This window comes from Myodes glareolus, chromosome 24, assembly GCF_982192425.1.
Source record: "Myodes glareolus chromosome 24, mMyoGla1.1, whole genome shotgun sequence".
In the NCBI taxonomy this organism is placed as follows: domain Eukaryota; kingdom Metazoa; phylum Chordata; class Mammalia; order Rodentia; family Cricetidae; genus Myodes; species Myodes glareolus.
The window spans coordinates 47,025,324-47,037,869 of NC_142049.1; the positions used below are offsets into that span (position 1 = coordinate 47,025,324).

Genomic DNA, 12,546 nt, shown 5'->3' on the forward strand with positions numbered 1-12,546 from the left:
AAGTTAGGATTCCTTCCTCACATAAAAAGATTTGGTGTGTGTGTGTGTGTGTGTGTGTGTGTGTCTGTCTGTCTGTCTGTCTGTCTGTCTGTCTGTGTGTGTGTGTCTGTGTGTATGTGGTGGGGGGGAATGTGTATAGAAATGGAATCTCAGACCTCATGCTGATCAGGAGCCTACCACTAAATTACCTCCTCCCTTGGCTCTATTTTTAAGTGCTTTGTTAAAGATTTCCTGTTTATTATCAAGAGAGATATTATAATTTTCTTTTCTTGTAATGTCTTCATTGGGGCTTCATATCAGAATGACACTAACTCAACTAAAGTAGGAAGTGTCCTCTATCATCTGAAAAGATTAATATTAAGTCTCTTTCCTTAAATGTTTTATATGACTTATCAATGAAACAGCTAGACAACAGAGCTCTTTACGAAAAATTTCTATTATTGTTGTTATCATCATTATTATTGGTTTCTCTGTGTAGCTCTCACTGTCCTGTAACTAGCTTTGTAGACGAGGATGACCTTGAACTCAGAGATCTGTCTGCCTCTGCTGGGATTAAAGGCATGCCCCACAAGGGAGAATAGTTTCTAAAGATTTAATTATTTATTTATTTAGTTTGCGTGCATGCATGCATGCTGCATGTTTATAAGTGCCCATGGGAGACCTGGATTTACAGGTGATAATAAGCCACCTGATGTGAATTTTGAAAACCAAACTTGGGCTCTCCTAAAGAGCAGCAAGTGCTCTAACTACTGTGCCATCTCTCCAACCCTGATAATTTCTTTATAAGCAATGATTTTGACAGGTAATTGATTTCCTTATTAGATATGGTGATATTTAAAGGGTGTGGTTCCACCCCCTGTAATCAGAGCAGTTCAGAATGTGAGATAGGAGGATTAAGAGTTCAAAACAAGTCTTGGCTGAATAGAGTGGTGCTGTCCCAAATATAAATATATATCATATAATATATATGTGTGTGTATATAGGGATAATACACACACACACAAAGTCAGTCTGTCATTTGTATCAGTTTTATCCCAAATATAAATATACATTATATAATATATATGTGTATATATAGGGATGATACATATATATACACATAAAATCAGTCTTTCATTTGTATCAGTTTTGGTATATTTTTCTTTTTGCATACTAGCCTGCTGAATCTGAGTCACTGAATTTTCACCATAAGACTGTACCATTTCCTTACCATCCTTTAATAAGCAGTTAAACTGGAGCTTATAATGACTTTCATCCTAAGATTAGGATTTTGTGTCCCTTCCTTTATTCCCTTCAGAAGTCCAGCTGGAGCTTCATCAATGCTGTTGATTTTCAAAGAACTGTTTTTGGCTTTTACTTTATGTTATTTCACTAAGTTCTGCTTTTCCCTTCATTAGCCAGTTCCTTCTCTAGGAACCGCTTCAGAGACGGTTTCTGCTCCTCCCTTCTCTAGGATTATGTCTGGAGTGCTGCTCTAGCTGCACCCTGCAGATGGAATGTGCTGCTTTAACTGCTCCTCAATTTGGAGCCCTCAAAGATTTTTTAAAAAGGGTACTGGGGCTAGAGAAGGCTTAGTGGTTAAGAGCATGTGTTTATCCATCAGAGCACGTGGGTCAGCTTCCAGAGTCTATATGGCAGTTTATACAGTGTACATGTCTTTAGTTTCAGAGTCCATATAATACACAGACATACATATGAGCAAAACATTCAAGCACATAAAATGAATATTTACAAAGATATATTTTGTCATCTGGATATGTGTATATGTGCATATGTGTGTGAGAGTGTGACGTGTGAGTTATCCACAGAGGCCAGAAGATGGTATCAGGGCCCTGGAGTAAGAGTTACAGGGGTCATGACCTGCCCAATGTGGGTGCTGAATGAGCAGCAACCCCTAGAACCAACTTTCCAGCCCTCTTTTTAAATTTTTAAGTCACTTCAAAAAAAAAAAGCTGCAAAAGTATACAAAATATTGCCCACCTTCATACACACCCAGATCTGAGCATTTCATTTCATCCATACCCTTTTCTCACTCTTCATTTTAATCTCTGAGCAATCCAGTACCTCACCATCTGCAATGGGTATGCTTGTCACTAACATCAACAGCATATCACCTAGGAATTCAACCATCAAAACTAAACACCTTCACCTCCAAGGACTCTCAGCACCCATGGGCTCTGTATTTGTAGATACAACCAATCCTGGGTCAAAAGTGTTAAAATACAAGTCTACCCACCACCAGAGCCAGGTATGTGACTGATGTGGGATAATCCTTTTGTACACTTTGAAGATGTGTTGCTGTTTTACCTTGCCAGCCTAGGCACCTTCTGATTGGTTTAATAAAGAGGTGAACATCCAATAGCTAGGCAAGAGAGGATAGGCAGGACTTCTGGAGAGAGATAGGAATTCTGGGAAGAAGAGAGGTGGAATTCACTAGACAGACATGGAGGAAATGGGATTCATGGTACTGAGGAGAGGCAACTTGCTACGTGGCAGAATATAGGCTAATATAAACGGGTTAATTTAGATTACAAGACCTAGTTGGAAACAAGCCTAAGCTAAGACCAAGCTTTCATAATTAATAAGAAGTCTATGTGTCATTATTTGGGAGCTGATAGTCCAAAGAAATACCACCTACACAAGATCCCAGCCTCTTGGGAGGCTAAGGTCACAAACTCAAGGCCTTGCCGGGCTGCTTAGCAAGATCCAGTCTCAAACATATTAAGGGGCTGGGGATATCACTCAGTGGTAGAGTGCTTGCCTAGTATAATTAAGGCTCTAGGTTCAGGTACCAGTACTAATAAACAGGGAGGGAATCTCAAAATTTGTAAAAATCATACTTTTTTTTCTCTTGTTAGCATTCACAAAAGACAATAGGACAACACCTTCTTTTTCTCTGACTTTTGTGACCGTGACTCCAGTGAGGAATGTTCTGAGTCATTCCTTAGAGGGCTTTTTATTTGCCTGTGAGTTTTCACCTATTTCTGTTGGGGCAGGGGAGCTGGTCTGACAGCAACTGTTCCAGCAGCATCAGGAATGAAGGAAAGAGACTCAGTCTCTCCTGACCAGAGATCCCTGATGGAAATCCTGTCCATCTGCTTGATTGGCACAATGCTTCTGGCATCTATAAACTGGGACTAGATTCGTTGCAGGGCCTTATAGCACTTCACAAAGTCTTTCCAAGAACCTATTTGATTTTGCTTAAGGTGCCAGCCATAGAATTACAAGTATTTGTAGTAAGAAAGGGTTACAGTGAAAAGAAAAGCTCTCTGCCTATCATTAAAAAAAATCATCCAAATGAGCAGCCTCTCTGTGCAAGGCTTGGCACACCAATGGCAGGGAAAGCAGAGGAAATGCTGGCTGAACATCAGAATATGGAAGCCTCTAGTCCTGGTTTTACTGCTCCAAAAATGGCCTTGAGAAGTTGCTTACTCATGCAGGAAGGTTCTCCTCGAATCCCCCCAGATTTAACTTCTGTGTACTGCAGTTTCCTTACCTGAAAGGCATATACAACTCTATTTACTCATCCTTTCTCTATGTACCATGGTCAGGAAAAATATGTAACAATATATGTTTGGGTGTGCTGGAATCTAGAAAAATAACAGAACTTCAGTAAAACATCTGAAACCATAGGAATCAGAAGCCTTGGTGGGAATGCAGGAGAAAAAAACAAGGTAAGAACAGAAGAATCCATACACTGTATGTGCACTGTCCAGTATGATAGCTATCAGATTTATGTGGTTCCTGATATTGAAATCCATTTCATGGGTCACACTAACTCCATTCTCATCAGATACACAGGGTCTTGGCTGCCATGGAGGAATGATCCAGGCGACCACAGATAGCTGTATGGACAGCACTAACAGCAATATTTTATACCTGTGCTCCTGTTCCTACACCTTAACAAGACCCCTTGAAACCAAACCAAACAGAAACATCTCAGACTGGAAAAGGAACCAGTCTCAAGGAGGGCATGGGCTCTGTCCAAAGCAGAATGCGGTTGTCAGTTGAGAAATTTAGGAAGAACTAATATTGCTTCTCAGTATTGCTTATTGTTACAGATTGAGGAAACTGCAGTCAAGGGAAAGTAAATGTCCCACTGATGGAGTTGGCATCAGAGTTCAAAGGGGAATCCTGGCATTTAATAATACTGGCTTTGCAGCAGGACATGACTTTCAATAGGAGTTCTGTCACTTACTAGCCACCATCTCTGAGTCTCACTCTTCCTATCTGCAAAGTAAGGAACAATAATCCCAACTCTGCCATTACTGTCATGAGAAGTAAAGAGATAGTGGCATCTACAAAGTACTCTGCAGGGGCACCTGCCAACCATGGGGAATGCTACCTGTTGCTGTTAATAGCAAATACATTGCTCTTTACACCACACCACAAACCCCGATTGGGGAGACTGAGGCCACCACAAGCACTATTGTCACAGAGCTGGTAAGTATAGGAAGGAACAGCTTAGTAAAGAGTGCCAGGGGAGGAGAATGAGGAACACACTGCACAACTGTAAGGGTAGAAGAGCTCCCATAATCCCACGCAGCAGAAGAAACTCTACCTTGAGATGTGCAAAGGGAAGTGTACCATGTATGTGTCTGTGTACTCTTATATCTCAGTAGATGTCTGAAGAATGGAAAAGATGTTTGCATCTTTTCTCTCATGCAGAGTCTACCTCAGAAGCCTGATCTAATAGATCACAGTTCTGTCAGCACCTCACACCACTACCCCAAGAAAGACTCTGTTTCAGACAGAGGGCTCTGAAGTCTCCATGGCTTCTCTGAGTGCCTACTGTGTGACTGAGCCCCTTACCTCATGCCTCATAGGTATGACATTCATAAAATATAGTAACCACTCACTCCGAGGAATCATATTCTCCCCCCAGAAAACACCGTGCATGAAATAGACAGATGAGATAGTACAATGAGACACTAACAGGGGAGACACACTCTAAGTGAGCAGAGATTTTTGCTAATTCACTACAACCTCAAATGCTTGCTTTCTAAAATGTGGTTAGAAAGTGGCCTCCATTGGCTCCGGTGTTTCAGCACTTGGTTCCCAGCTGAGCGAACTGTGCTGAGTGAAAGGCTGTGGAGCATTCAGGAGCTCTGATAGAGGAAGCAGCTCCTGAGGCTGGGCCTTAAGGCTTCAGAGCCTGGCCCTATTTCCTTTTTCCCTCCACTCCTGGATCCATGATGCAATGTGACAGGCAGTTTGAGACTTTGGCTGCCATGCCCCAAGTATGATGCTTTTCGTCTCTTCTGGAACTGTGGCCCCAAGCAAGCCCTCCTCTTGTGTTGCTTCTGTCAGGGTTTCTCCCAAGACAATGAAGAATCTCCTGAGTCTCCAACTCACCTTTGCTGTCCCAGCTTTACTGCAGTGCCTCCAGGGAAGAAGAGAGCCTAAGGTGGTTCCGCTCAGACCTACAGTGTGTCTGGGAGGGAGACAGGATCTGTGCTGGGACCCGACTCATCTGGAACCATCCAACGTCAGAGCTGAGACAAGCACTGCTTCAGTCGCCTCTCCACTCTGGCTAGAAAACCACACCAAGTTCAACCTGTGTCCTCTTCCCTTAAAGGGCTTTGCTCTACAAGTTCCGCTCCTTTGGGAAATGCTAGGGCTCTGTGTTCTCACTATCCCACGCCAAGTCCAAGAGCCTTACATAACCAGTGCCCCTGAGCATCGGAGTATGAATGACTGAGAAGAACACAAGAGCCATGGGAGTGATCCACAGCCAGCTCCAGCTCTGTGATGAGAGCTAACTGTATTTCCCCAAGAGCCACAGAAATTAAGGTTCCCTGCAACCTGAGGCAATCTACTAACAAAATGTATACTTGGATATTTGTTTATTGCTTCATGGTTTATAGAACACTCTTACATTCATGGAATCACCTGACAACAACCTGAGCAGTAAACCCAGTAAATGACATTATATTTATTTGGCAGATGTAAGCTGCCTAAGGATCAAGCCAGAGTATAAACATTTTGGGGTATTTGGGGAAGATTTTTTTTTTTTTTGAGACAGAATTTCAAGTATCACAGGCTAGCCTTATACTCACTACATAGCCTAGGATGACCATGAACACTTACCAAGTGCTGGAATGGAATGCATACACCACCACAGCTGGCTTATGAGGTGCTAAAAGTCAAAGCCAGGGATCATGCATGCACACAAACTGGTTTGCATTATCACCACAGTATAAAGATTTTTAAGCTCTCTGATGTGGGATTCTATCTGTATGCTGTGAATATGTTTTATTACCATTGGTTAATAAATAAATTGCTTTGGCCTATTACAGGGCAAAATAAAACCTGGCGGGAAATCCGAACAGAGATATATAGAGTGAAAGAAGGTGGAATGGAAGAGACACCATATAGCTGCTCAAGAAGCAAGAGGTAACAAACCACAAGCCTCATGGTAAAATATAAAATAATAGAAATAGGTTAATTTAAGATATAAGAGCTAGGTAAAAATATGTCTGAGCCATTGGCCAAATAGTATTGTAATTAATATAGTTTCTGTGTGATTATTTGGGTCCGGGAAGCCAGGAAACAAACGTGCAGGCTCCGCTCATAGTCCTCGCCCCATCCTGTCCTTTCTCACTCAAATGCTGCTGTGTGTGTTCACACTGGTAGTCAGCAGGGACTGCAAGGAAGCACAGCCATGGAGAAGATGCTCAGAATGGCCACCTTAACTTTTCCTGGTAAAGAACTTTCCTTATTCAATCTCATCTTGCTGGATATGCGCAGCAAACATGAGCAACATTTCCAGGCCAGCTGGATTTCCTAATGTGGTCCACAGAAGATGTCCCTACATGGCCTCCTTGCATCTGTGGTCAACACTCCCCCAGCTCTGTCTTCTGCTTTGCCCTCCACACCCCCAAACATCTGGTCCCTCTGAATAGCCAGAGGCTTTGTGATCAACTGCATAGCAGCTGTTCATTTGCTAAGGTATCTCTGATTGCTTCCATTCTTGCTACCCAAGGCTGGTTTCCTTACCCTACACCCAGTTCCCCACTTGGATGACAACAAATAGCCAATAAGAAGGCTTTCTTCCAGACAGCAGTCTGCAGCTACAGGAGATGGCCATCAGCACTGACAGTGTTCACACAGAGAACCACTGCAGCACAGAATGAAATTATGCAAGCATGCAACCAGGCAAATTTTAACCTTTCCCTTCCAGTCTCTACTCAGTGGGCCATACAACTGACGTGGGGCCTTGTGGTTCTGATGGTTGCACATGGGCCTGGCCTGGCATAGTGGTGCATGCCTTTAATCCCAGCACTCCAGAGGCAGAAGCATGTGGATCTCTATGAACGCAAGGCCAATCTGGTCCACATAGTGAAGTTCAGGACAGTGAGGGATAAGTAAAGAGACCCTTTCTCAAGAAAAAGGAAGGAAGGAAGGAAGGAAGGAAGGAAGGAAGGAAGGAAGGAAGGAAGGAAGGAAAAAGGGAGAAATATAAAGAGGTAGGGTTTGGTTGTGCTTCCTTTCAAGTGATAAGCGCAGATTTTTCACTTTAGCTGCCCTTTGACAGTGCACTCAGGCCTCTCCTAGTGCTTAGGACACTGCAAAGCAGAGGCAAGAACAGAAGGTGAACACATTTGGAGAAGAAAAGTGAATATACGGCTGGCTCCTAAGGTAGCAAATAAAAAATACCCAAAAGCCTGGCACAGAAAGACTTGATTCAGGCCAGTGCCAAGAAGAGGAAGGTTCCACTGATCGAAAGGCCTTCAAGCAAGAAGTTCCAAGCAGCAGTAATCACCAGATCCATGATGATAGCTTGATACTGAATAACCAATCACTTAGAACAAGGTTCCAAACAGTGGTTAAGCATTCAGAACAGAATTCAATCCCTGGGCAATGAACTGACAGACTCCAGACCACTGCTTTGGTTAGTGTTGTGCAAACAGCTGGAAACAGTTGGAGAGGCCCAATTCTACAGATTGGGCTGATGTGACTGAAGAAGGTATTTGGTAAGGGCAAAGAGAGGTTAGGGGTCATCACAGTCTAGAAATAAGATACTAGCTCTAAATCTGAACAAATTCTAGACCAAAACTCTATAAAAGGACCAAAGACAAAAGAGATAGAGGAAGTGTGGGAATACGTAAGACCAGTAATCAACCAATAGACCTCAATAGGAAACAAGAGCCATGTGTTTGGTGGCTGACAAGGTGTAAAGGTAAGTGTGGAGAACTGGAGGAGTCATCCAAGCAGCCATGGATAAAAGAAAGGAAGCACCAGAAATATTGAACGGTATGGCACCCGCTCTGGTTTGCTATGAATGACATCATCAGTTCAGTAGGGTGCAGGCCTGAGTCCAGAAGAAATTTTGAACTTCACCCAGGATGGAAACCATTGGAAATCAAGGACATCCCTGTAACTATTAGCTGAGTACTATTGTGTGCAGAGCAGTAATCAAGGTGATGGGGACACAGTAGTGAGCAAGATCAATCATAATCCTGGCACCCTAGTTCAACGCACATGGCTGAGGCTGTGGACTGTGTTTGGCACCTTCTGAAGCAAGAGCCTGAACTATTTCTCTCTCTCTCTCTCTCTCTCTCTCTCTCTCTCTCTCTCCCCTCCCCCATATTCTCCAATAGTCTTCATTAAACATCCAGCAAATGTTCCTCAGAGAAATTTGTATTTTTTGTTGGTGGTCTTTTGAGGGGGGGATGGAGGGTTTGGGGGTCTTATGTTTGGTGGTATTATGAGTTCTGTTAGCTTCTTTCTTTATTTACTCTACCACCAAGCTGTATCTCCAACCCTGTTCTCTCTCTTTTATAAAGATATTAAACAAATAGAATAAGAACATGGACAAAATTTTTATTTTTAGTCTCCACTTTAGCAACAAGGTGGGGATAGCTAGGTGAGGAGAAACTAGAGACAATGGTTACCAACCAGAGCACTGTCACCAAGGTGAGGCAGTAGATAACAGGTTCAAGTCAGAGAAGCACTGGGAGACAACAGTGTCAGCCCTTGGCCGGCCAACTCTTGCACAGCCCACTTAGCTGCCTCCTTCAAACTCTCCCTAAACTTCTATAAGATTCACTTTCACCCTGGGCCAGCCCAGTTTTCAAGGTCAAATACAACAAAAGACGGTTGGTCAGCTCCATGGTGACCACAGGTAAGACCTGGGCCACTCACACTTTTGCAGAGTGTGCTGTGGACAAATGAGGTCACAGAGGGTTTAAATCAGAGCTGACAAGTTTTCTTTGCTGCTGAGAAAGCAAGCCAGAGACACCCTGGGAACAGACACTGATGGCTTGGCTCCCTCAACAGTAAGTTACACTGTCTGAACCTGTGTAGAAACTGACTGTGGATTACTGACTGTCCAGGCTCCATTGTTCTCACAATGCATTCACCATGAGATAGCGGAGTGTGCCTACAATTTCCAGTGATTAAGACAAAAGGGCAGTTTGGATCCATACTTAACAAAACCCATATCTGAAACATACAGTGGCTTTGACCCAATAAAGGCACTTTTATATAGTATTTTACAGTAAACATTTTATTTGCATCTTTCCAAAATCCTATGGGCAAGGTAAATAATAAAGTTACTCCGCAGTTGAGAAAACTGAGTCTGAGAAAGATTTGGATAGATACAAAGTTATGTGATTGATAGGTATGGAGAAGAAAGTCCAACCTAGATCTTGTTCGACATTTAAGATAACATGTATCAGATCTCACCTCTAACTCCAGCCAGCAAAATGCTTTGCTATATTCATGAGTTAATGTTGCAGCCCTTACTGAGACTTTGTCCTAGCTCTCTTCCTCAGAAGATGCTATCCAAAGCCAGGAGAGGGCCACAAGGACTACCTACCACCCAGTTAAAACAAAGACAGTCAAAGAGGAAGCTGCTGAAGAACAGGACAAGAATGAGTAGAAAGGGAGATGGTGTCTGAAAGCCAAGTTCAAGTCCCCAGTCTATTAACTACTTTGTGACTGCAAATGAGTGTGAGCTTTCTCTCAGGACTGCAGTTTCCTAAGCTCTAGACTGGCAATGGCCTTGCCACCATTCAGCACTAATAATGGTGTCTTTGGCCTCTTATCTCTAGAGAGCCACTAGACTGTGCTAGATGAACCCACTATAGAATAAGGTCAGGTGATCCTTCTAGTGGTTTGAGCTTATGCCTTGAGCTCCTCACTCCTGGTGTTTGATCTAACGAAGAAGATCTAAGCCACTCACCGTGAGTTCCTACTCTTGTTGGCACATAATCTACCACCTACATACACTGTTCCAAGACTGGCCCTAATTATACAAAAATCAACAGGGCCCTGCCTTTCCTCAAAGAACCCAAGTTTAATTTAAGAACAGACATACTAACTTCTATAGTGTTAGTAAATATTGCTCTGTAGAACTGGTATCAATTTCATCTTTTATTTTGATATGACCCAGTAGGACATGATAAACATTCTGAAGTAAATAAATACACCATGCAGCAGGAGCTCAGAAGACAGAGTTTACCGGGGCGCTCTCTTCTCTGTGTCAAAGCTTCTGTCTTCAGATCCCTTGTGGTCTACTCCTAAATTGAAAGAACACCTCTTCTCCTCCCAGAACTGATCCTTTCACAGTGATGGTGACTGGGCTCTGACTTCCCTCCCTTATACTCAAGCTTTCTCTCCCTCTCATACCCTTGCTTTAGGTCTTCAGGCATACTTTGGCTTCCCTGTTCTAACTCATGCAAGCCAGGCTTCCTGTTGGGATGCTGAGTCTGTTCCTGTCTCCCGTAGGTACTTCATCCATCTCTGCAAGGGGCACACACACCTGAAGCCTAAACCCCCACATACCATCATCCACCAGTTGCCAGGCTCCGGTACCCTGACCATCACCAAAGCTAGTGGCCTTTTTCTCCATACTCAACCTCTCTGACCTCCCAGCTTCTGGGACACTGCTGTGACACTTTCCCCTCTCCTATCAATACTCAGTCTGACTGGCTGCTGCTCTTCCTCTGCTTGCCTCCAAAATACAAGTTCTTGCCAAGATTCCCCTGCTACTTATATTAGCTCCCTTGAGAACGAATTTAACGTCAAGACTTCCAACTCAGGAAGCCTTTCCAGGCACCAGCCTCACCCTAACCCTTCAGCATCCAACAAAACCACAGGGACTGAAATGTCGGGAAAGAAAAGGACCCCATGGATATGGGGCAGGGCAATCGTATTTTCACCCTCAGACTCTCCATAGCTTTTGTCACATTCTGCTTGTCCTGCCATGAACTTGATCCTCCTATTTACTCACAAGCTCCCAACACAGGAGCTGCTCCGCTCACCTGCACCCACCTGCTACCATGGAGTTCAGAGATAGGCGTGTTGAACAGGTGTAAGTGATAAAGTGCTAACACACTGAAGCCCCCGATGTGACGAGTGCCTGTGTAGGCAAAGCCTCTCTGTGCTGGCTCTGCAGGCCGCCGGATGACCAAATGCCTCAAAATAAGGGAACACGCTTTCCTAACTTTCTGGAGCTGAAGAGCACAGACTAGAGGACAGGAGAGGTAAAGAGGGGCACACACCTCTAATCCATTCATTTTCCATCTGTTCAACCAGCAAACAGCACTGCTCCAGTTAGCGTTAACTGTCAACTTGACACAGCCTAGAGTCAGGATAGATGAAAGCTATGAATAAGAAGCTGCCTACATCAGACTGGCCTGTGGACATGTCTGTGAGAGACTGCCTTGATTATTAATTGATGGAGAAGGGACCAGTCTAATAGTAGCAGTGTGAGCAGTATCCTGCCTCGGCACGTGGTCCCGCACCATGTAAAGAAGCAGGCAGAACATGAACCTGTATGATGAGTCAGTAAGTAGCAATCCTCCATAGTTGCTGTACCTTCCTTGTGAGTGAGTTTCTTGGTAGGAAATAACACTGCGGAATAGCAAATATTCCTGCCTTCAGTTTCCTGCCTCACTTCCCTCAGTGATAGATGGTGACCTGGAAGGGTGAGATGAAATAAACCCTTTCCTCCCCTTGACCCAAAGTTGCTTTTGGCCAGAGTTTTATTACAGCAACAGAAGGGAAACTAGGACATCCACTAAGCACCTCAAAGGTACAGGGAATAGTCTAGATACCGAGACTGCAACTTTCAACATGAAAGACAAGGCCTTTGTTCTCCTTTGCATTCTAGTGAAAAAAGTAAGATGCTAAAGGAAAAAAAAAAAAAAAGCAGGCAGTGGCTGCATCCTAGTAGCTCTTTTCCTATTCTCTCTCTCCAGCATGGCTGTGCTGTCCAGTGGCTCCTGCGTGTTCCCATGGGCAGATCCACTGTTGCGCAGTTTGCCCTATCTCTCCCCGCAATGCCCAGCACCCATGTGTTAGTTTCTAATCCCCAACAGAAGTAGCTTTGCTTGGTTGTTATGGTCTTGGAGAGGGCACCAAAGGCCCTTTTCTGGGAAAGATTTAGGGTTGTCAGGTCTCTAGAGTCTAAGACCTCAGGTTCCTCTGGCAACAGCATGAATGCTAAGGGGTTCCTTCCAGAGAGTCACTCGGGAACGCTTTTTTTCAGGTTGTGTTCAATTCTGCCAGAGCCCTCCGGACTCAGCTGATTGCTGG

At 43.8% G+C, this 12,546-nt stretch overlaps 1 protein-coding gene across 7 annotated transcripts in view; it reads right to left on the reverse strand.

The window, feature by feature from the left end:
- Nucleotides 1-12,546, reverse strand: part of Sergef (secretion regulating guanine nucleotide exchange factor) — a 208,622-nt gene that overhangs the window by 138,255 nt on the left and 57,821 nt on the right. Inside the window, exon 10 of one of the 7 annotated variants that reach the window (XM_048428816.3) lies at nt 5,832-6,646. The exons of the other annotated variants lie outside the window; for them this stretch is intronic. Within the exon in view, the coding sequence (XP_048284773.3) occupies nt 6,605-6,646 (42 nt within the window). The 3' untranslated portion in view covers nt 5,832-6,604. Of the gene's footprint in view, nt 1-5,831; nt 6,647-12,546 lie in introns of those variants that run through there. 7 annotated transcript variants of the gene reach the window in all.